General features: G+C 39.8%; 1 protein-coding gene across 2 annotated transcripts; it reads left to right on the top strand.

The window, feature by feature from the left end:
- The first annotated feature begins 1,700 nt into the window (after nt 1-1,700).
- tspan2b (tetraspanin 2b) lies at nt 1,701-24,496 on the top strand. 2 transcript variants are annotated; one of them, XM_053686350.1, is made up of 9 exons: nt 1,703-1,896; nt 2,014-2,113; nt 10,327-10,429; nt 15,333-15,430; nt 17,930-18,004; nt 18,105-18,188; nt 18,315-18,380; nt 19,983-20,066; nt 20,288-24,496. In XM_053686350.1, the coding sequence occupies exons 3-9, from the start codon at nt 10,330-10,332 to the stop codon at nt 20,351-20,353; spliced, it is 573 nt and encodes a 190-aa protein (XP_053542325.1). In that variant the 5' UTR covers nt 1,703-1,896; nt 2,014-2,113; nt 10,327-10,329; the 3' UTR covers nt 20,354-24,496. The 2 variants fall into 2 exon arrangements, with proteins under 2 accessions (XP_017341827.1, XP_053542325.1); XM_017486338.3 differs by lacking the exon at nt 2,014-2,113 and having other exon boundaries at nt 1,701-1,896.
- Nucleotides 24,497-25,929: the final 1,433 nt, after the last annotated feature.

Below are 25,929 nucleotides of genomic sequence, written 5' to 3'. Positions count from 1 at the left end.
GCTTTTATACACAAATACCATATTACACAATATTAAAACATTTTAAAATATTAACAGTCCGCTTACTTTTAAATCAATATTTAAAAAAAAGCATTTTAAATCCTAATAAAGTTTCCTACCATTATACATGTTTAATACATTCTAAACACACATATACTGCCTACGCCCAATCTGTGGTCATTTTGAAAAATTGCAAGCATCTCCAAATATTGCGGAGTTTTCTGGATTTTGTATTCGTTTCTGCGATCGCAAAAAAAATCGTGAAATCTTTAAAGGACTGATAGATGAGCCTTGGCTTCTCTTGTAAACAGAGTCAAACAGTGCTCTCTGTCTGCTGCAGGTGCACTGAACTTGCCTCTGTGTTAACCAGACACATCTATTACAAACATATCGCTATTCAAAAGAACCGCATGAACGTTTCATTAGCAACATGAAAATACATGTAAAGAACATGACATTCTAATGCAATATCCACAGTAGCTATGCGACAACAAACACGCAACAAGTCAGGATTATTCAATTATTCATTACATTTTTGGTAACCGGATCGCTTGACTAATTTCAGCTCATTTTTCTTGCCCACACGTGCATCCGAAACCCTTTTGCTGGCACGCAAGATGTCATGATCAAATGATCAAATTTCATGTTGTAATTTAAGCATAGTAAACACATACCAACCCATACTATAGGAATCATGGTTACTATCAGTACGTTTACATGGACAACAATTATCCAATATGAACCCGATTAAGACGATACTCTGATTAAGAAACTAGCATGTAAACAGAGATTATTGCTGACCTTAATCCGATTAAAATCATACTCGAAGTAAACACAGATGGAATTAAGACGTGTGGAGTATTCCTCTTTTAGTCGCATCATCGATGTGCGTTACAGACATGTACACACCTTAATCACACTATTAACATCGTGTGGAAGTTTTCACCGCATTGTGCGACAGGACACGTACACACACGGCAGCGCTCGACCGTTTTACGCAAAACAAGAGAGTACGGCTGCGTCCCAAACCGCGTACTTGCCTGCTATATAGTAGGCAAAATACATGTAGCTCAGCTATTATATAGACGGTAAGTACGCGGTTTGGGACGCAGCCCACGGCTTCACGCAGTCGTCTGTTAGCACGTACAGCACGACAAATAATTAACCGCACTTGAAGCTTTCGTAAAATTAAAAATAAAACACCCAAAACTGTATACGGTCCCATAACGAAGACCGACTGTATGTCGATACGTGAAATTCTGGAGGGACGTCGGACGGCGTGGCGTGGGGACGTAATGACGTGTGCCGTTAATCCGTCTACGTTCTATAACACGTAAAACCTGAACATGAAAGGAGTATTCTAAAAGCGACTCATGTAAACACCTTAATCAGAATATTGTCCTATTCAGAATAAGGTCAGTCATTAGATTACTGCTGTGCATGTAAACATAGTCTATGATTTAACAACAACAACAAAAGAAACAACAACAAAGATAACATCTGTATGCGGTATCCTCATTTTTGCAATGTGGACCTCACTAAAACACACTGACCCTGAAAAGGAAACAAATTAATTATTTTTTAAAAGACTAATATCTGGGCAGATATTGCCGTCGTTGATTTTATCTGTCGTGTGTCTTGGTTCCCCCTTAGTTTTCCCCCATGAGTGCAAAATGGGCGGATTTTAGTTGCTCGCACACACACACACACACACGCTGGGTGTTTTACTGTACTGACAGCAGCTGCGCCTGACTCTCATCTCCGGATCATTTTAACACTTCTTCTTCATCCTGCTTTAATTCTTTACATTAAAAAAAAGGGCACAAAATGGGGAAAGTGGAAGGTGGAATGAAATGCGTGAAATACCTGCTCTTCATATTCAACTTCATATTCTGGGTGAGTGATGCCTGAGCGCCTGTTGGTGATGAAATGCTGAATGAATCAGATAAATAATTGTTTCATGTTTGAGCTGAAAGCCGCATGCACACTGATGAACTGATGGCTGTTCTCTAGCAAGAAGAAAAGAAAGGAAAACACCCCCTTTCTTTCCATTTCCCCCCCACCTTTGCCTGCCTGCGTCTCAGTGTGTGTTTATCCCCTCGGCCATGGAAAGGTAAATCAGATTTTCCATTAAGGGAACAAAACGCCCCTTTTTCCTCTTTGGAGTTCACAAAGAGCTCACTATTCCACATATAGTGCACTACACAGGCTACACAAGCTCTTCAGTTCATCCTGTCTGCATAAACTGTGTGTGTGTGTGTATATATATATATATATATATATATATATATATATATATATATATATATATATAGATGTGTTAAACATATTGGAGCACGTGACTGACAGGTGTTTAATGTTACCCAGGTGTGTCCTGTTAGATTGATTGTTTAAACAATTAATAGCTCTGAATGTCTACTCTTGGTTTGAGCCTTCAGTTTCAGTTGGACCTCTCAAGACTGCTTTAGTTCTTAATAAAGGATAAACCAACATGAAGACCAGAGAGCTGTCTGTGGGAGAAAAGCCATTCAAAGCTGTGTAAATAGGGAAAATCACGCACCGTTGCACACGCGTTGGGCATAGCCAATACGACAATTTGGAATGTTCTGGTAAAAGAAAGAAAACGAGAAGGAAACCACGAATGTAGTAACAAGCAGACATCACGTAGGTTGTCCAAGGAAAAGAGCAGCAGTTGATGGCGGAAACATTGTGAGAGCTGTGATGGAAAAACCCCAAAACAACTGACAGTGACATCAGCAACAAAGGGCAGGGGTGAAGGTGTCACAATCCACTGTTCGAAGAAGATTTTGAGAGCAGAAATATACCTACCTCCTGGAGAGGGGACTGAAGAGAGAAACCCCGTAATAAACACATAACTGAAAGCGGCTGCGGTGAAAGAAAAAAAACAACCTTGGACAGCATCACAAAAGAAGAAACCAATAAATCTGTTGACGTCGCAGACTCGATGGGGTTATTGCGAGTAAAGTCTATGCAACCAAGTGTTGTTTACTTTAATTTACTTCTAGACTTATCTGTTCCTATACTTTTGCTTACCTAAAAATTGGGAGTTCTGCCGCCGAAGGAGTGACGTTCTGAGGTATCTAGATGTAAATATCAGGAAATAAAGCTGTAGTGTCTTTAGAGAAAAAACAAAAGGAATTGTCCTTGCCGTTCCAATACTTTCAGAGGGGATTGTGTGCGTGTGCTGTATGTACAATGCTGTGGAAAAAGTATTTGCCCCAATCCTGTAACGGGACCCCTGTCTTCCAAACACTTCCACTTTCGACTCATCAGTCCACAGAACGTTCTCCCAAAAGTTTTCAGGAACATCAAGGAGTGTTTTGGCAAAATTCAAACGAGCCTTAATGTTCTTCTGGGTTGGCGGTGGTTTCCATCTGCCACATGATTGGTCAATTGAGCCAATCGCTCGGAGTAGTCACTCCCATGTTGCTGAAATCGCGACTCTGTGTTGCACATGTACTTAGAAAATGAACAGTCACCTGTGGCTTTGTTGCACACTCGGGTAAACACACCTTTAGTATGTTGAAAGGTTCAGTATCCTGAGTATACTGAATAAGTTCAGTATCCATTTACGGTATTTGGCGGACGCTCTTATCCAGAGCGACTTACGTTTATCTCATTCATACATCTGAGCAATTGAGGGTTAAGGGCCTTGCTCAAGGGCCCAACAATGGCAGCACTGGGGTTTGAACTCATGACCTTCTGAGCAGTACACCAACACCTTAACCACTGAGTTACCACTGCCCTGTATCCCGTACCCAGTTTAAAGCTGAGACTTGGGAAGTGTACATCTTTAGGGATGGAAAATGAGTGCAGAAAGCTCCAAGCTGAAGGAGTATCAGGATAAATCCGGCAGATCCGGAGGGCAAGGAATTATGACAGGTCCAGGTTGCGAAATCACATCAGGCAGCATGATATCATGATAAATTCTTACAGTACACTTTTCTGAGACTATCATGTGTACATCAGTGCTAATGCTACTCTACACTGAGGAACTCCATTGTCACTCAGTCGACTAGCTCATGGTTGTTCCTTCATGTTCCTTTTAAAATGGCTTGTTTTCATTTTATACTATAGTGCTGTTGAATTCTCGAATCTGATTGGTCAGAACGCGCCGACAGGTTTACATTAATGTGCGCATTCTAATACATTACTGTTTCCATAGTAACGCAGAGACATGTATCCTTGATACGGTGACGTTTTCTGTAAGGAGAGGTTTTTTTTTCCTTTTCTTTAACGTTAATGGAAGGAGTCTCCGCTGTCAGTAAGTTCGCCAACACGGGAAAGTCTTCAGGAGTAAAGAAGGCTGCACACTTTCCACTTTCTTTGTAACATATAGGCTATTAAACTCTTCCAGAAGTGCTGATATAGCAAAATAATAGATTGGATTACTCACTGGGCAAATTTTTTATTCCTTACGTATTTTTTTTGAAGCCGGACACGGTTACAGATAACATCATAGGTCAGTTTATCCTTTATATAATGACGCGCTCGTCTGAATGTTCTTTTTGTAAAACGTCTCGCCGTTGTCTGCTTTCTTTCGGTGTTAAGCTCGACAGGGCATTATGGGTAAAGAAATGTGTTCGCTCACACACCAAGAATAACACTGTATGAACGCTCAGAGATTAGAATTTTAACTTTGTTTACAAATGTCGATTTTTTATCTCATGGCATGTTCTTTCAACTTGTGAGTACAGCTGTCAAACTCACACACACACACACACACACACACACACACACTGCAGACTCTTGTTGTCAGGTGTTAGTGAAAGGTAATAAACATACACTAAAATGTTCTACATAGTTAATAATAATACTAATAGTAATAATAGTAATAATAATAATGTGTGTGTGTGTGTGTGTGTGTGTGGTAACAGTGCTAATGGGTATTACACAGTAACCAAGAGATTTGATCTACAATCAATATCTCTCCGTTCTCAGGCTGTAATTTATGATCCACGGCCATCCATTATTACCCAGAATTCCCTTGTGATCAATTCCAGATTCATAAACATCACACTGCCACACCCAGTAAACCAGACAAAGCGTACTTAAGGGGAGGATACTGTGCCGTTCTGTCCTGTTGCAGCAAAGTCATCGCTTTAGATCTTATAGTTGTATGACTTTTAATACCATAGCAGGTGTGTGTGTGTGTGTGTGTGTGTGTATATATATATATATATATATATATATATATATATGCAGGTGGGAGTAGAAATTACAGATGGAAGAAACAAGGGACAGTACTATCAGCTTACTTGGTGGTAATTCATTTTGCACTGGTACATCAGTGCACATGACATTCTTGTCATTGATTGTTTTCCTGTAACAGCACACCAACATGATATTAAGTCTTTTATTATTCGTTTATTCGACACTATATGGCCAAAGGTTTTTGCACTTCTTAAACATCCCATTCCAGATAAAGTGGGAACTTTGTTGTTATAATAAGCTCCACTGTTTCTGGGAAGGCTTTAGACTAGATTTTGGGGCATGGCTGAGGGGATTTGTGATCATTCAGACACAAGAGTGTTAGTGAGATAGAGGCACTGATGTTGGGATGGTGAGGAGGTCTGGGGTGCAGACCTTCTCAGGTTCAACATCAGGAAATGAAGATTTAGCCAGAAGAGGCTGGTGGGAAGCAAAACCAAGAGTTTACTCTTGGTTAAACATATCCACGACAGACACAGATGTTTAGTGTGAACTGAGCTGAAAAGTTTTTCTTTATACAACATACACAGAAACTGTGTGTTTTCCGATCACACGGCTTCCTCTAATGTGCTCCGTGGAGACTGACGGCCTCATAAATCCTTAATAATGCTGTTATTCTGTGTGTGTGTGTGTGTGTGTGTGTGTTTGCATGTATTTAGCTCTTTGTGTGAACAAAAAAGGATCAAATGTCCTCACAGTGGTAGAAGAGTGTCGAATGTCCTCACAATCAATCGGTCCTTACAAAAATATATACAATGTTTTTATAGCTTTTATCGAAATAAACTGAAGAAATTATTCTTTTCTTTTGGTCACTTAAAGGTTCGAGAAGTATAAGTAATGATTATAATCGTGTTACAATTGTAAAACAGATTGTGTTACAATCTAACTATGTGGTTATGGAAGGTCCTCAGAAAGATAGAAAAAGGGGTATAACTCTGGAACGACCGGAATAAAGGGTGTGTCCTATCGACTTCAAGTCTTTATTTTATTATCACAGATTTTAGTATTATTTATTTATTTATTTCAGGCTCCGTCCTAAATCCTTTAACGCAGAAGTCGGCGCACAAGACTGCTTGCTTTAAAAGCCACTATGCTTTAAAACGTTTTTGCAGCCAAAGCACGTCACAAAGAACTCGCATTGTAAATATAAATATAATAAAGCATTAATTATAGATATATAATCAAACCAGTTCTAGCAAAAGAAAAAAACAGTCAAGTTTCCTTATAGTTGTAAACATATCCAATTCCAAACTTTTCCATTTATTACAGGATCGGATATCTGACGTGTTTCACACTGACGTTCGGATGAGTGTGTCATGAAATAAAGTGTTAAGTTAGCTATAGTACGTGTAGCCTGGTGTTAGCGGCCGTGTGTGTTTAGTGACACTGTGTCCTTCAGTCGAGTGTGCTGATTTACACAGAAGTCTCATCAATGGTCCATAAAAAAGGCCTTATTCAAATTGGAATGATTTGCATAAAACTATGCAAATAGGGGTTGGCTGTGGCTCAGGTGGTAGAGTGGGTCGTCCACTAATCGTAGGGTTGGAGGTTCGATTCCCGGCCCACGGGACTCCACATACCGAAGTGTCCTTGGGCAAGACACTGAACCCCAAGTTGCTCCCGATGGCAAGTTAGTGCCTTGAATGTCAGCTCTGCTACCGTTGGTGTGTGTGAATGGGTGAATGAGAACCAGTGTAAAGCGCTTTGGATAAAAGAGCTATATAAGTGCACCATTTAACCAGCCCCTCCCCCTTTCTGTTTGCCCATAGCTGACATTTGGCAAAAGCCGTACTGGATCTGATCTAACAAACACCTCTAGTTCAATCTGCTTTTTTATTTAAAATATATTATAAATAAATGTTTTTCCATGTTCACTGTAAAACATTACACTATATGCACAGTGTCTTTTGAATTCATTTTTATTAAATTGTAATAAAACTCGATACTACTATGCAGATTTTTTTTTTTTATCTTGATTTTTTATTTTTTTTATTTTACTTCTAATTTTTAATGGAAGGCATGTTTTCTTTCTTTCAGAAAAACACTATACACTCAATATTAAATTAACATTTTAATACCCACCCCTTCTACTTATAAACGTGCACGATAATAATAATAATAATCATAATCATAATCATAATAATAATAGTAATAATAATAATATCACAGCACATGAATGCATGCAAAATAAATGAAAAAAAGTCATACGATTTTAATAAATTAATAGTGTTAAAAAAAAAATACAGGGTGTTCCAAAACTCCCCTTATATAGGGGACTATGTTTGCCAGTACCGCATAGTTTTTTTCGTTGTTGTTGTTTGTTTTTATTTGTACAAGGACAATTCACAATATATGTATTGCAACAGTCTTAGCTTAAAGCTTAATTTCAAAGCTAAGAGTTGGGATCGGATCTGCTTTGGATTTGTAAGGCTCTGATGAAATTTCTATTTAGTTTATAATTCGTGTTATAGATACGTGATCATATATACAGTATATATAACAGCAGACACAAAGAGAATATACAAATACCCAAACATACCAAAGGAAAAAATGATAAAGCATGGCACGAGCAGTGAAGAAGGATGAAGGGAAATGAGAAAGAGTGAAACGTGTGGTTTAAGGCTGCAGTAGAAATGATTTTTCCACTGTTTTATTTGGGCATATGGCGTGGTCTGTTAAAATGTTTAACTACAGTTCGGTTAGACTGCAAAAATAAATTTCACAATGTGGCTTGAAGTATATAAGGCGTGTGTGCGTGATATTGTATTTATATTCACTGCACATGACACTTGAATATCATCTCTACAGCTCTTTCACATGACAGAATAAAGACAGTGTTGAAGAGAATAACACATAACATCCCATAATATCACATAACAGCCCATAATATCCCAGGATTCTGTTCTGTGGAGGTTTATAATACGGTGCGGACATGTTTTACATTCTTTGAATGCGGTGCTATGAAATGTAATATCAGCACACAGCTAGTGTAACCTGAAAAGCAAACATGGAAAATCCATCACCAACATGAACCTCAATAAACATGAATGTAAAATCCAAGCCGAGAGTCAACACACGCATGCACAAAGTCACACACACACACGTGCGCGCGCACACACACGCACACACACACACACAGTGGTTTTACACGGAAAAATCTGGAGCTCTCATTTAAGGTTATTGCATTTTCACGAGAAGGGATTTATTATTTCTCTGTTTGACTCCAAAGTGAAGAGCGAGAGAGAGAGAGAGAGAGAGAGAGACATAAGTATAAGAGTATAGGAGACAGGATGAGAAAGTACAGAGACTGTACATAAAGATAGTAACACTGGCGATGAAGATGTTGGTGATGATGATGTTGGTGATGAGGATGATGCTTGTGATGATGTTGGTGATGACACTAATGGTGATGATGATGATGATGCCAGTTTTGATGAGGATGATTAAGGATGATGATGATGACACTAATGATGATGATGCTGGTGGTGAAGATGATTAAGGAAGGTGGTGATGATGGTGATTAAGGATGATGATAATGGTGGTGATGAGGATGATGATGGTGATTAAGGATAATGACGATGGTGGTGATGATGATGATGGTAGTGATGAGGATGATGAGGATGGTGATTAAGGATGATGATGATGGTGGTGATGAGGATGATGATGGTGATTAAGGATGATGATGGTGATGAGGATGATGATGGTGATTAAGGATGATGGTGGTGGTGATGACACTAATGATGATGCTGATGATGATGATGACACTAATGATGATAATGGTGGTGGTGGTGAAGATGATGTTGCTGGTGGTGAAGATGATGTTGCTGGTGGTGGTGATGATGATGCTGGTGATGATGATGATGATGGTGGTGAAGATGATGATGCTGGTGGTGAAGATGATGCTGGTGGTGGTGATGATGCTGGTGGTGAAGATGATGCTGGTGAAGATGATGATGATGATGCTGGTGGTGAAGATGATGCTGGTGTTGATGATGATGATGATGGTGAAGATGATGATGCTGGTGGTGAAGATGATGCTGGTGTTGATGATGATGATGGTGAAGATGATGATGCTGGTGGTGAAGATGATGCTGGTGTTGATGATGATGATGGTGAAGATGATGATGCTGGTAGTGAAGATGATGATGCTGGTGTTGAAGATGGTGAAGATGGTGATGCTGGTGGTGATGATGTTGCTGGTGGTGAAGATGATGGTGAAGATGATGATGCTGGTGGTGAAGATGATGCTGGTGGTGAAGATGATGGTGAAGATGATGATGCTGGTGGTGAAGATGATGATGATGCTGGTGGTGAAGATGATGATGCTGGTGGTGAAGATGATGATGATGATGCTGGTGGTGGTGATGTTGCTGGTGTTGAAGATGATGGTGAAGATGATGATGCTGGTGGTGAAGATGATGATGCTGGTGGTGAAAATGCTGATGTTGCTGGTGGTGAAGATGTTGATGTTGCTGGTGGTGAAGATGATGATGCTGGTGGTGAAGATGATGATGCTGGTGGTGGTGAAGATGATGATGATGATGCTGGTGGTGAAGATGATGATGCTGGTGGTGGTGAAGATGATGATGATGATGCTGGTGGTGGTGAAGATGATGATGATGATGCTGGTGGTGAAGATGATGATGCTGGTGGTGGTGAAGATGATGATGATGATGCTGGTGGTGGTGAAGATGATGATGATGATGCTGGTGGTGATGATGATGATGATGCTGGTGGTGAAGATGATGATGATGCTGGTGGTGGTGGTGATGATGCTGGTGGTGGTGGTGATGGTGCTGGTGGTGAAGATGATGATGATGTTGGTGTTGAAGATGATGATTAAGGATGATGATGATATTAATGATGATGCTGGTGGTGGTGATGATGAAGATGATGATGCTGGTGGTGGTGATGATGATTAAGGACGATGATTATGATGTTGGTAATGACTAATGATGGTGATGATGATGATGATGATGTATCATGGTGATAGTGATGATTAAGAATGATGATGATGATGTCTCTCTGTCTGTACAACACCCCCCCCCCCCCCCCCCCCCCCCCATCCCTCTCTCTCTCTCTCTCTCTCTGTAGTTAATGGGTTCTCTGGTGTTGGCTATTGGTTTGTGGTTGCGGTTGGAAAATGACACAGTGTCTCTCCTGGACAGCGGCAGAGCACCGGACACCTTCTTCATTGGTGAGTGTGAGTATGTTAGATTGTGTGTGTGTGTGTGTGTGTTAGGTTTTAGTGTGGCAAGCAGGGAGCTAATATACTTAGCTCGCTAACACTGTCTGCTGAGTAGAAGGTGGCATACTATTCTGTCACATTTACGTACTTAGTATGTTTAAGTATGAATTATGTGGATTAGCACACAGCCCGTGACTGTTTAAAAAACAGGAAATGGTGGTTTTGGTTTGCAGAAAATAAGACAAACATATGACCATGTGACAAACAGACACCTGTGTGAGACTGATCTTTACACCACTAAAACTTTCAACAATGCATTAAATAACAGTGTAATTAATTTTAAAAAATGAGACCTATTCTGTGTAAATATTGTGTGTTATAGTAATAACTGTATGAGAACGTGTAAGAGAGAGAGAGAGTGTGTGTAAGATTGAGAGAGAGTGTGACTGAATGTAAAATACACACACACACACACACTCATTGTGACATCCTCACATCACTTATCCGTTACACTGTCTAAAATTTACTTAAAGACAAATTTAACATGCTGAAAGGGAACAATAGTTCAAATGTGTGTGTGTGTGTGTGTGTGTGTGTGTGTGTATTGGGGGGGTGTCAATAATGGACCGTTTTTCAGCAGTGATGTCATCGTGTCACAGTAAACGTCCTCCTACAGTCCAGACACATAAATAACACACACCTACAATATATTTGACTGTGGTGTCTCATTTCAGCCTACGTGTATGTCTGTGTGTGTGTGTGTGCGTGTGTGTGTGTGTGTGTGAGAGTGTGAGAGAGACAGAAAGAGTCTTATTCATCACTTTCCTCCCAAAACCACACAAACACTCCGTCTTGGTGCCTCGCTCTTTTGTTTTTAGAAAAAGGGTGGCAGTTTGTAGGGCAGGGATTTAGTCGCCATGGAAACAGGAGAGAAAAACAGTTGTGGGTGGAGTCAGAGATGTGGGGGAATGGGAGGAGTTTGAACAGGTACATCTGACCTACAGGGAAAAGTGATGCCGCAGCCCAGATGTCTTTCCTACTCCCTACACGCCCTGATCCCTACACTGGAGAATCATGCACACTATGTGGCACACTAATCTAGGGAACAGAATGAGGACGGGTTGGTTGATTTGTTTATCAAATAAATAAACGGCATCACAACAGTGTTTCCAAACCATACACCCTATTCACTATATAGGGCACGTAAACACCATTATCAGTTTAATTTGCACGTGTCCCAATCCATACACCCTATTCACTATATAGAGCATACTGTATAAACACTATTGAGTCCAGAGTGGACATGTTCCAATCCACACACCCTATTCACTATATAGAGCACATAAACACTATTATGTCTTTAATTTATTTATTCATTTTCATATGGTTCATTTACATGTGATTCATTTACATATGATTCATTTACATGTGATTCATTTTCATGTGATTCATATTCAAGTGATACATTTTCATGTGATTCATTTACATGTGATTCATTTTCATGTGATTCATATTCAAGTGATACATTTTCATGTGATTCATTTACATATGATTCATTTACATGTGATTCATTTACTAATTTGCTTCTCTTTAAATCCAGTTTTAGACTGTGATATTACAAAGGTCTTTCCAGATTATTACTTGCTTCACTGTATGAGATAACCCCAGTGAAACTGCCTGAATTCTATAATATAATTTGTTCACCATGTTAGGTTTAAATCCTCTAAAAACAGATTCGCAATTAAATAACATTACATCCTTCAAAGCATTGGCATGTTCTGCTTACTCTCACAATCCTCCAAACACCCACACCCAAAGTCTCCATAAACAAATGAGACAGCAGTGTATCCTACAAAAACCGAACGATGTCCACAATGTGAAAACAACTCGGAGAGTAAACTGGACTAACCAACAAAATTACCAAGACTGATAAACAGTCTGCACACAATAATAAATATAATGTCCTTACCTTTTAAAGACTTGTAACAAATAATATAACAGTGTAGCACGTAAAGCCGAGGAGATAACACTAATAAAATTAAATAAACAGAAACTCTAACCCGGTCAGAGCATCGAAACAGAGAAGCACATTAATACAGAAGTAAATACAGAGTGAGTCCACAAAATCTAGGTGAAGTAATGCAACGACAATATCTTCAATAAAAATCTGAATTCTGTAGAGCTGGAAGGCCGAGTAGAAAAAAATAAAAATAATAGAAGAGCAAAAAAGACACCGCTGTGTAGGTGATGCAGTTCACCCCGATATCAAGAGTTTAACATAGTCTCTTGCTTCCTCCGCTGACATAAAGTCCTTCTGAACACCGTTATATGTAATGCGAAGCCGAGCCGGGTGAAGTATTCCATAGCGAGTGCCTTCAATACCACGAAGTTGACGCCGAATCTCGTTAAACGCGGCCCGGGCCCGGGCTGTCTTGGCTGCGTAGTCAGGGAAAACGGAGATGGTCAAATCCCTCACTTTAATCCTCTGGAGCTCTCTCGCACGGCGTAAAATGTCAACGCAGTCACTGTGATAGTGGAATCTGCACACGATAGCTCGTGGTCGTTCACCAGGCTTGGGCTTCGGCTGAAGGGTCCGGTGGGACCGGTCCAAAACCGGTTCCTTCTCCAGACCAAACGCCTCTTTTAACAAGGCCGCTACAGCAGCAGTTGTACAGGTGTCAGCGCCCTCTGGAACTCCGACTATCCTAACGTTATTGCGCCGTGACCTCGAGTCCAAATCCTCACATTTATTCTCTAATTGAGTCACGTCATATCATCGGTGCAACCGGAGAGCGCGTGCCGCATTTCCCCAACAGTACCTTTCAATGTTGATATGGTAGCCTCGGTAGCAACTTTATCACTAGCCAGATGTGTTTTCACGGCCTGCAGGTCAAGCTGGATAGTAGACAGCGCACCCCCGAGAGTCTCCTGGAGCTTCTGGAGCTCCTTTTTAAAAATATCGGCGATGTCCTTCCTCAGTAAAGCCAGCGGCTCGAGCCAGAGTGCGGTGAAGTCAGGGTCACCGCTCGGCGATGTGGATACAGGGGGAGAAGGAGACTCGCTCGCGGCACGCACACTTGGCCTCAGTCGTGTCTGAATGCTACCACGGGTTTTCGTGTTCTTTCCAGACATTTTAACGTACCACAAAGTTAAAACTGCAAACAAGGAAACAGAGTAGAATAAGTCAAAATATATTGTATGACCGAAAAGCGCAAATTAATTACAATTTTAATCGAAATCAGCAGGAGCCTCCAACTTCGCGTCCTACTCCATCGAATTCCGAATTCTGAATTCCATAAACACTATTATGAGTCCAGAATGGACATGTCCCAATTCACACACCCTATTCACTATACAGAGTACAGAAACACTATTATCTGCCCACGTTCACGTGTCCCAATCCACACACCCTATTCACTATACAGAGCACAGAAACACTATTATGAGTCCAGCATGGACGTATCCCAATCCACACACCCTATTCACTATACAGAGCACATAAACACTATTATGAGTCCAGCATGCACGTGTCCCAATCCACACACCCTATTCACTATACAGAGCACATAAACACTATTATGAGTCCAGCATTCACGTGTCCCAATCCACACACCCTATTCACTATACAGAGCACATAAACACTATTATGAGTTCCGAGTGGACATGTCCCAATCCACACACCCTATTCACTATACAGAGCACATAAACACTATTATGAGTTCCGAGTGGACATGTCCCAATCCACACACCCTATTCACTATACAGAGCACATAAACACTATTATGAGTTCCGAGTGGACATGTCCCAATCCACACACCCTATTCACTATACAGAGCACATAAACACTATTATGAGTTCCGAGTGGACATGTCCCAATCCACACACCCTATTCACTATATAGAGCACATAAACAATTATCGGTTCAATTTGTATGTGTCCTAAACCGCACACACTTCACTACATAGCACCTATAAATGCCATTATGTGTCCTGAGTGGAGGTGTCCCAACCACACACCCTATTCACTATACAGAGCTTATAAACACTATTATGAGTCCAGAGTGGATGTGTCCCAAATTACACACCCTATTCACTATATTGAGCACATAAACACCATTATCAGTTCAGTTTGGATGTGTCCCAAACTGCAGACCCTATTCACAATATTGAGCCTATACAGAGCATATAAACATCATTTTGAGTCCAGAGTGGACGTGTCCCGAACCACACCTACAGTACATAGAGCACATAAACACCATCATCAGTCCACAGTAGAATCCTGTTTCTAGAACCCTCTGTTTACACAATTTGTTCGTTTTCATAATATTTACACAACTAATAATGGGAGTGCTATCTCTCTTGTTCTCTCTCTCCTCTCTCTCTCTCTTTCTCTCGCTCTCCCCCCCTCTCTCTCTCTTTCTCTCTCTCTCTCTCTCTCGCTCTCTCTCTCCTCTCTCTCTCTTTCTCTCTCTCTCGCTCTCTCTCTCTCGCTCTCTCTCCTCTCTCTCTTTCTCTTTCTCTCTCTCTCTCTCTCTTGCTATCACTCTCCCCTCCCTGCTGTGATGAAGGTAATCAGATGAGCGAAAAGTCAGATGAGGTTAATTACATCATCTCTCAGTGCTGCATGATGTCATCGCCCTTAAACAAAGGCTCATGTTTCAGAGGGAAGCTGTTCTTATAAACAGTGATTTTACACTGCCCTCTTCTGGCCAAAGTGTACGATTACAATCTGCATCCAAGCTTTATCTTTGTCTCTTAGAATTCAAATTTGTCATATCGAACAGTCCAGTGTCGAGCGTTGTGAGAAATCATCATAGGTGAAATCTTTCTCTGTGCTTGGTTTAAGTCTGTGACTCACTGGGATTCAGTTCATTCGGTGAATGTAAGCGGCCTTGTCTCATTCTGTTGTGTAGGAGTGTACATCCTGATCGCAGCAGGGGGGTTGATGATGTTGGTCGGCTTTTTCGGATGCTGCGGTGCTGTCCGAGAGTCTCAGTGTCTCCTCGGCTCGGTGAGTGGCTCTCTCTCTGTGTCCTGAAACTTATTTTTCTGTCCATATTTTTGTTTCCAATACTTTTTCTTTCTTCTACTTCTATCTTGTCCTGTTCTTTTGTTACCTTACCTTAACTTTCGTAACTTATTTTGTCATTGTTTTTTCCTTCTACGTTTGTTTTTTAATTCTCCCTACCTTCCCAAACCTTCCTTCCCGCCCTCTCTCCCGCCTTCCTCATATTTCAGACTTCACTTTTATTTATTTTTCTTTCCAACCTTCCTAATCTTAAGCTTAATATTTCCTTCCCTTTCCCTCTTTCCTCTCCTTTGTTCCATTCCCTGTCCCTCCTTTCCCCTTTTCCCTTTATAAACAAATCTTTATCGAACCAAATATGAAAGGTGCAAAAAATACTATGTAGTTGTTCAAATAAATAAATAAATGCATATATTTTATTATTATTATTATTATTATTATTACTATTATTATTATTTACCTTTAGCATGCACTGCAAAAATCTACATTCTAGCAAATGCAAATATCTTAGAAAATACTCTAAATACCCTTATAATAAGGTTTCCATTCATCAAATGTAAGAGTGTTAAACCTATGTGTAGAAACTATTACTGATTTTAAGTTTTACATCTTAATCTATTTGTAGATAAGAAATAAGGAATAAGAAAATGTCGACATTTTGCTTCTTTCGAGAAATTAACGCTTGAAATTATTCTAAGAGAAAAGAGTAGTAAAAAAGTTCAAACGTTTCAAGCTGTAGATTTTACTGAAAGTTCTTAACCTTACTGAAAGTTCTTAATCTCAATGAAAGTTGTTAATCTCACTGAAAGTTCTTAATCTCACTGAAAGTTCTTAATCTCACTGAAAGTTCTTAATCTCACTGAAAGTTCTTAATCTTAATGAAAGTTCTTAATCTCACTGAAAGTTCTTAACCTTACTGAAAGTTCTTAATCTCAATGAAAGTTCTTAATCCCACTGAAAGTTCTTAATCCCACTGAAAGTTCTTAATCATAATGAAAGTTCTTAATCTCACTGAAAGTTCTTCATCTTAATGAAAGTTCTTAATCTTACTGAAAGTTCTTAATCTCTCTGAAAGTTCTTACTGAAAGTTCTTAATCTCACTGAAAGTTCTTAATCTCACTGAAAGTTCTTAATTATACTGAAAGTTCTTAATCTCACTGAAAGTTCTTAATCTTACTGAAAGTTCTTAATCTTAATGAAAGTTCTTAATCTCACTGAAAGTTCTTAATCTTAATGAAAGGTCTTAATCATAATGAAAGTTCTTAATCATAATGAAAGGTCTTACTGAAAGTTCTTAATCTTACTGAAAGTTCTTAATCTTACTAAAAGTTCTTAATCTCACTGAAAGTTCTTAATCTCACTGAAAGTTCTTAATCTCAATGAAAGTTCTTAATCTTAATGAAAGTTCTTAATCTTACTGAAAGTTCTTAATCTTAATGAAAGTTCTTAATCTCACTGAAAGTTCTTCATCTTAATGAAAGTTCTTAATCTCACTGAAAGTTGTTAATCTCACTGAAAGTTCTTAATCTTAATGAAAGTTCTTAATCTTAATGAAAGTTCTTAATCTCTCTGAAAGTTCTTAATCTCTCTGAAAGTTCTTAATCTCACTGAAAGTTCTTAATTATACTGAAAGTTCTTAATCTGACTGAAAGTTCTTAATCTTACTGAAAGTTCTTAATCTTAATGAAAGTTCTTAATCTCACTGAAAATTCTTAATCATAATGAAAGGTCTTACTGAAAGTTTTTAATCTCACTGAAAGTTCTTAATCTCAATGAAAGTTCTTAATCTTAATGAAAGTTCTTAATCTCACTGAAAGTTCTTAATCTTAATGAAAGGTCTTAATCATAATGAAAGGTCTTACTGAAAGTTCTTAATCTCACTGAAAGTTCTTAATCTCAATGAAAGTTCTTAATCTCAATGAAAGTTCTTAATCTTACTAAAAGTTCTTAATCTCACTGAAAGTTCTTAATCTTAATGAGAGTTCTTAATCATAATGAAAGGTCTTACTGAATGTTCTTAATCATAATGAAAATTCTTAATCTCACTGAAAGTTCTTAATCCTAATGAAAGTTCTTAATCTCACTGAAAGTTCTTACTGAAAGTTTTTAATCATAATGAAAGTTCTTACTCTCACTGAAAATTCTTAATCTCACTGAAAGTTCTTACTGAAAGTTCTTAATCTTAATGAAAGTTCTTACTGAAAATTCTTAATCTCACTGAAAGTTCTTAATCTTAATGAAAGTTCTTAATTTTTCTGAAAGTTCTTAATCTCGATGAAAGTCTCTCATCGTCCCGCCTGATAGTGTCTAAATGTCCTGGTTTCATTCTTTCACATGGAAACACTGCGTTCTGTTACAGATTTGCAGCCTGGTTCAGTTGATCATTTGTACTGTAGTGTTGTGTCACATGGTGCGGTTGTGTTTAATTCACTGGTAAATCTTGTGCGGGATTAACACACGGCGTGTTTTTCTGTGTAACTGCAGTTCTTCGCCTGCCTCGTGATCATTTTCGCAGCCGAAATTGCTGCTGGTGTTTTTGGATTCCTGAATAAAGACACGGTAAAACCATATACACAAGTGTATTCGAGTTCTAAGTCCGTTCGTTCGTTCGTCCGTTCGTCGGCGTGGATTCATTTTCCTCTTGCGTTCCTTCCCTCAGATCATTGAGGAGATTCAGACGTTTTATATAGAATCTGCTAAAGACAGTAACAACACGGCGATTCTCACCAGCTACCATCGAGTCGTAAGTGTCACGCTGCTTCGTTCTGTATGTGTGTGTGTGTGTGTGTGTGTGTGTGTGTGTGTGCATGCGTGTGTTTTTATTGGTTTTTAAGTTCTGTGTTGAGTTCATGTTGTATACTTTTCGCAGCTGAACTGTTGCGGCACTGCGGATTCGCTAAAAACTCTCTGTCCCGACCGATCCTCTGACACCAAGGTAACTCACTCTGCTCTTATTATTAAACTTGTTGTTTTAGTTTAAAAATTATTTTTATTTTTGATTATTTAGTCAGGGAAATAATGTATATTTGAATACGATGTTCTGGAGGTCCTGCGAGTCACCCTGGGAATCCTGAGATACTAAATTTTCCAGTCACGAGCTGTCAGGATCAGATAGTCGGGAGATAGAGCCATCCTCACGTTTGGGACGCAGCACTGGATTCTGTTTGAATGTGGCTAAAGACTGGCCTAAAGAAGGATGAAGCACTAGGACCATAGTCAACGAAGTTGGGGCAGTGGTGGCTTGGCGGTTAAGGTTACTGATCAGAAGGTCGGGGGTTCGAGCCCCAGCACTGCCAAGCTGCCACTGTTGGACCCTTGAGCAAGGCCTTTAACCCTCTATGCTCCAGGGGGCGCTGTATCACGGCTGACCCTGCGCTCTGACCCCAATTTCCTGACATGCTGGGGTATACGAAGAAAAGAATTTCACTGTGCCGTAATGTATACGTGATCAATAAAGACTCATTATCATTATCAACTCTGCCATTGTCAAGTCCAAGTCCAAGACCAGGACTAGTCAAGATCGAATCCAAATGAAAGTGAGATCAAAAGGCCTACTTAACGTCACATACATGCAGTGCGCCATTGATTACTCTGTTCTCAACAAACGGATTACTTCTTGTCAAACTTTGTGAATGCGAAAAGCAAAGAAACCGTGAACATTTGTTTTTAACTCAGTCGAGACCAAGACCATATTTAGCGACAACAATGCCCAAGAGCAAAATCCAAGTCAATACAGAGATCAGACGTGAGTCCTACAGCCCTAAAGTAGCACAAGCAAATTTTTCTTCGGCGAAATTCCAAAATCTTACATACCTTTTACATACGTTTGAAATGTATTCCTTCCTAAATTATTAGACACTCTCTTTGTTGCAACACAGCTACTAGTCTAGAAGGTCGAGTCCTAACACTAATCGTGCTCACACTGGAAAACAACACAAACTGTGTCATATTCTTGTATAAGGGCGTGACCCTGAGCTACAGTTGAGGTCATACGTTTACATACACCTTGTAGAATCGGAAAAATGCTCATCTTTTTATTATTATTTTTTGTTTCTTATTTAATTCTGCCCTGAATAAACGATTTCACATTACAGATGTTTAGATATAGTCCACGTGACACAATGATCACTGGATTTACACAAATGAACCAGGAAGGGAATGGAATGGGGAGAGGGAAATGGGGACTGAAAGAAATGTGCTATGTATGAGATTTGCTAAGTGATTTGTCACTTTACCGCATCATACATAAATTTGCATCGAACTGAATAAATCTGAGTCAAATGTCTCTTCGCTTTGTTGCTTGCTGCTGTCACGGAGATCGCGGCTCCGTGTCGCACACGTAGACAGCAAACGACTGGTCGCCTGCCTAGCATGCTAGAGTAGCTTGATTGTAGCGTTAGAAACAGTCAGTACTGAGAGACTGAGCCCTCTAGTGGTGAGGAGAGGAATTATTTAGCGCTCGTAATGGGTTTTATATGCCGATAAAAGTTCCTTATAGATTTACAAGCTATGCATCTCATTGTTTTTATTTCCGCAGAACTGTGACGTAGCCATCGGAGACTTTTTCAAGAGTAAACTCTTTATCATCGGATACGTGGGGATCGGAATCGCCGGAGTCATGGTGAGACCGTTTGAAGGAATAGTTTGGCCAAGAATTACATATATGTACACAATATTCCCCGAGTGTACTCGAGTGTACTGTCTTTGCTTTTGTCCTGGAGCTACATTACAAGGCTAGTTTTGCTAACAAGTAAAGAAAAACATTGCTAGGTGCTACTTGCTTAGGAATACAACAACATTCTTTAATTGTTATTATGACTGATTTGTGTCTGATCTCCGCAGATTATCGGGATGATCTTCAGCATGGTGCTGTGCTGCGCGATCCGGAACAGCCGTGAGGTCATCTAACTTCATGACCTTTTCACCTTTAACCTCTGTGCCAGTTTTTTTTTTTTTTTTTTACAGACACAACAAGAGCTTCGAGATCAACAAACATCTCGTGTTTTTTTTTTTCCCCCCGTCATTCAGAACATCCAGTCAGAAGCTAATGGAAGGAAGTCTTACTCTCAACTTTTTTAGTTTGTTTGGATTGATTCGTTTTTCTTTTTCACTTTACCTGCTGGATAGGTGTCGTAAATATTCAGTTTGTGAAGCTGTTTTAAGGAATGTAATTTAATTTAATTTATATATTTCTGTCGATGTCTAAACCAGGAGGCTGTTGAGATGCGGAATTTAAAGACCGGGGTCTCTGAGGTCACATGACCGAGGGAGATTAAAACCAGTGAGGTCTAGTATGTTATAGCGAGCGTAAATAACGCATGAAGTCCTGTTTAACGGTCCGAGTGCACTACCGCAGGGAGCGTGTTTAAGATTAATGTGGTTTGGGACACGTCCACGGTAGACTTGATGATGTTAATCTAGAGTTAGTGCTTGACAGCTGGTAGATAAATAATCCCTGGTAGTGCACTCAGCCGTTTGGACCTGATTAACACCATATCTGAATTGCATTTTTGATGTTTGCTCACATCCATGTTGCATTACATAGTCGCTGCCTTTCCTAAGGACAGGTTTGTAAATATTATTGAGATTTATACTCCATTTTTGTAATGTGTGTGATGGTGAATATCTGTGACGTGCTGTTGGTTTGTGTAAAAGCTAGTCATTGTCATTTTTAAGTCATTCCTGTTCGACGATGACGTATACGATCAATTAAGGTGCCTTGCTCTTTTATACGACGTATATAACCTGAGCGCTTCAACCCATCCAGTTCATATGATACAGATGCAGCTTTTTTGCGTTTCAGTCCTGTTTTCAACACACACTTTGTCCACTTCTATCTTACCAGATAGTGGAAATGTGTTGTGTAAGTCAGTACGTTTACATGGACAATAATAATCCGATTAAGACGATACTCTGATTAAGAAACTGGCATGTAAACAGCGATTATTGAGGACCTTAACCCGACTAAAGTCATACTCGAAGTAAACACAAATGGAATCGAGACGTGTGGAGTACTCCTGTTTTAGTCGCATTATCGACGTGCGTTACAGACATGTACACACCTTAATCACACTATTAACGTCGTGTGGGAGTTTTCACCGCATTGTGCGACAGGACACGATCACACACGGCAGCGCTCGACCGTTTAACGACAAACAAGAGAGCACGACTGCGTCCCAAACGGCATACTAATCTACTGTATAGTAGGCAAAATACATGTATCTCTATATACTATATAGTAGGTAAGTACGTGGTTTGGGACGCAGCCCACCGCTTCAAGCAGTCGTCTATTTGCACGTATAGCATGAGAAATAATTAACCGCACTTGAAGCTTTCATAAAATAAAAAATTAAACACTCAAAACTGTATACGGTTCCATAACGAAGACCAACTGTTCGTCGATACGTGAAATTCTGGAGCGACGTCGGACGGCGTGACGCGGGGACGTAATGACGTGTGACATTAATCGATCTATGTTCTATAACATGTAAAACCTGAACATGAAAGGAGTATTCTAAAAGCGACTCATATAAACACCTTAATCAGAATATTGTCTTATTCAGAATAAGGTCGATAATTAGATTACTGCTGTCCGTGTAAACACAGTCAGTGTTACATGAGCGGTCCCTCCAGGATTTCGTGATTTTGAGATCGCAGAAATGAACGCAAAATCAAGCAAACTCCGCAAAATTACTGCAGATTTGGGCCAAAACGTGTCATGTGACATCACAACGCGCATTCAGCCTTCTTTGATTCACGTGCGTCGAACGTGAGTACAGCTAAAAGCTCGGGTTTACCAACAAACATCACTGCGAAAGACTGTGCGCTTGCAATTTCCCCAATTCGAGTAGCATCGCAAATTCTGAAGAAGAAGAAAAACGCAGCAAAATCGCACATTTTTAGTCGCAGCAATCACAAACAAACTCAGCGAAGTTGAGTTCGCACTAGCCTCTTGTCACATTATCACTTGCCAGTGTGAACGGAGGTTAAGAATTACTTCAGGAACTCAACTTACTTAGAAGCCACCTCCGCAATCTGACGCCATTTCCTTTTCATTTTTTCCAAATGGAGGACAAAACTTGTAAGAATAAACAAAAAAAAAACCCACTTTCCAGTAAATGAAACTGCTTTACTTTTCTGTTAAGTAACTACTTAAACATACCAGCTAGCTGACTAGCACGCCAGTGTAGAAAAGTAAGACAATTCCATCAGCTGTCTCCATGATGGACACAGATATTGAGCTGAAGTCGACGAGTGTGCACTGGAAACAGGAATGAAACGCCCGATTAGCTAAAACTCCTTTAAAAACATAGACTGAGTGAAGATCAATAGTAATACTGAACGTTTCCATGAGTAGGTTTAGTGTATTCATTCTCTTCTTGAAGACGCTGTGTAGGCATGTGCTGATGATATTCAGTAGATATACACAAACATGACGCAGTTAAACAATGAACTCTTATTTTGTATTTATATTCCCGGAGAAGCCAGTCTCGTCAGTCTGTTCCTCAGACAAGAACGACCACGAAAGCCAGAACTACTGTTCTGTCATGCGTACTATTCAGACTGGATTCTAGACGTATTTCTGTTAAGTGATGTAGCCAAAGGACAATAAAGGTGCGTTCGGAGACCATTCGTTTTCAAGGAGAGCTGGCGACCGTACGCGAATAGATGTGGGCGTGTCCAGAGATGTGACAAAGTTGGAATTTGGAGCGACTTTGCGTAGCGACTACCAACGGGAGCGAAGACGGTAGGGCGCGAGTGATCCGTGACCCCTCGTACTGCCGGCGAGTCCGAAATGTTTCGTGTTAATAAATGTTACTATGGCAACCAGTAGTAGGAACGCCTACTTGCGACATCATAGTACAGCGACGGTTGATAAAATCGCTGTATGTGTGAACGTAGCTTAAGCGATCTCAGAATGGGCGTGTCTTCGCGGTGTACGCAGCAACGGTTCCGCTGCATACGTCTCGGTTTAATACAAACTGTTAAAAATAACTAGGCTTAAAGTCAAACCATCGTTTAATCTTGTTGTCAGTTTTGCAGTTAGCCTTGAATTTTTTGATTTGAACAGCACAAATAAAATGCAATCTTGTTGCTATTACACTGCCGGTCGAAAGTTTGTGGACACTCGACTGAAATGTTTGTCATGATCTTAAAAACCTTTTGATCTGAAGGTGTATACAAAAATATAATCGCGACGACGTGTCCATTTCTTTAATTAGAAAACGAACATTTTATTTACAAAAAAAAATGTGTATAAACGATGATTTCAATAAAGATGAAACAAGATGATCGAGAACTCAAAATTAAACCTACCTCTCCCGTTCAATTACGATGCGAAAGGGAAGAGGAGGAGCCAAAACAGGAAATTACACAGACCAATGACATCATGACAATTAAAGGGGAAAGTACTCACACAAGTAGACAGCTACATCAGGTATACATTTCCTTTTGTGTAATTCTACATATTAAATGTATGGAATACTTTCCATACCCGTTACACAAGGAGTAGATTTATTTGTGCCCGAGCTGAAGGTGAGCGTGATGATGTATAATGAAGCTGAAATTCGAAAGAAACCCAGCTGAGATACACATTAACGTCACGGTGTTGCGTAAACAATTTAATAAGGATCAAATGTCACATCAGCACATGCCTAAAGCTGATTAAGAACAGGACCTTAAAGTAAACTGGGGACCTGTGTGTTGGTTTTGAGGTTGTGTGTGTGTGTGTGTGTGTGTGTGTGTGTGTGTGTGTGTGTGTGTGTGTGTGTGTTCACAGCTGCTCAGAATGTAGGAGATGCATGTACAGTATGTTGTATGTAACATTGCATGGCTTCACATAGCAGCTTAGATCAAACCTTTTGTGTTGTAGTCATTTTTTTTAACAAGCTTGTTTTTCGTACTGTAAACAACACATTGTTGTTGTTGTTGTTGTCTTTTTGGGTATTGAAACATGTAATTTATTTATTGGCTAATGAGTTCAAACAGCAGTTAGGCCTCTCAGGATGGAAGATTGACTTAAAAGAACAAATAAACTTTTCTGAGGTTTTACCTTCGTGTGTTGTTTTGTGTCTTCTGTCGTTACAGTAAAACATTTCCAAATCAAATCGTTCGAGCTTAAGCTGTACGATTTTAGCATGTATGATTTTTGAAATGCAAAAGAAAAAGCCAGTTCACTGAAGGGGAAAGGACGCAGGATGTTTAAAAATATATATTAGAGATTCACCGATGTATCGGTCGATGAAGGCAATTTTTCAGAGTATATCAAAAGTAAACTGTAGATCTGTTCCGGTATATATTCCTATGTTTGTAGTACATTTGGTAGTATGCTTGAATTAGCTGCTGATTTAAAGTGCACCTGGTATGGTTTTTCAAATATGACCTCTCATGTAGCGTGTTATACACGTAGCTGTTTGTGAATGTGAAAGGTCTGCAAAGTTTAAAAAATCGACGCACACGACAAACGGAGTTATCGACTCCCAAAAGAAGGAACCGATTGTGAACAGCTGAATCGAGTCGTTAGTGATTCCAGACTTTACTTCCTGTACTAACCTACGTAGGTTTGTAACAAAAAGCCCCGCCTCTGGTCTTCATCGGCTGCTCGCTGACAGCGGTAGACCAATCACGACAGACTGGGACGTCTGACCAATCAGAAAGGAGGAGTATAGAACGAATCCTTTAGAACGGATCATTGAACGAGTCGTTTGTGACACTGGGGGAAAAAAGGTAACGCTGCAGTTTAAATTATGAGCACGTTAAAGTGTTTCTTCACCTTGGATGCATGTAAGTCTATTGTATGAGACCTCTATAAATTAGGCATGTTAAAGATGCACTTTAACTCACGCTATTATCGAGGTTTCTCTTAGATGTGAAATGTTCACGTTAGTGAGTGTATTAATCAGTATTAGTGTGCTCTAACACACTCATGATGGACCTCGCAAAGGATTGTAATGAGTAAAGAATGTCAGAAAACCAAGAAATTGTGAACTTGGCAATGAAGAGCAAGCTGATTTCTTCCTCAGCGTGAGTGTGCCATATAGCATGTCTGAGATTGTATTTCCCGGCGAGCTGTGCTCCGGGCTCGGTGTCATCTTTCGTGTCTGAAACGAAGGCAACAGGTGTGGGTTCGGGTTTCATCCTCACTGCAGAGTATACACTTTTACCCAGCTGTCAGATTACAGCTCACTTCCACTGCTGCGGTTTAACAGAATGAATATCAGCCTTGACAGGTCTCCAAAAACAAGATCCGAATAACATTAAAAAGTACGCTTCGGTCAATATGGCTGCGTCCCAAATTCTGACGGCTGTTGAAATTTCATTGCAGCAGTGTACACATCACAGTACGCCTGGTTTTAAAGAAGAGTTTCTCAAAAAGGAAATCATCGTAATGATGTCAGTCTGTTCGAGCTAGCTAAAAGCCAGCATGCTAATCGGCTAATTACAGTCCTTTGTGCAATCCTGACACGAGACACTTTTGACCTCTG

Source organism: Ictalurus punctatus, chromosome 15, assembly GCF_001660625.3.
Source record: "Ictalurus punctatus breed USDA103 chromosome 15, Coco_2.0, whole genome shotgun sequence".
NCBI classification, from domain to species: Eukaryota; Metazoa; Chordata; class Actinopteri; order Siluriformes; family Ictaluridae; genus Ictalurus; species Ictalurus punctatus.
Note: the sequence above shows the minus strand (reverse complement) of the source record. Positions and strands in the feature narration are given on the sequence as shown.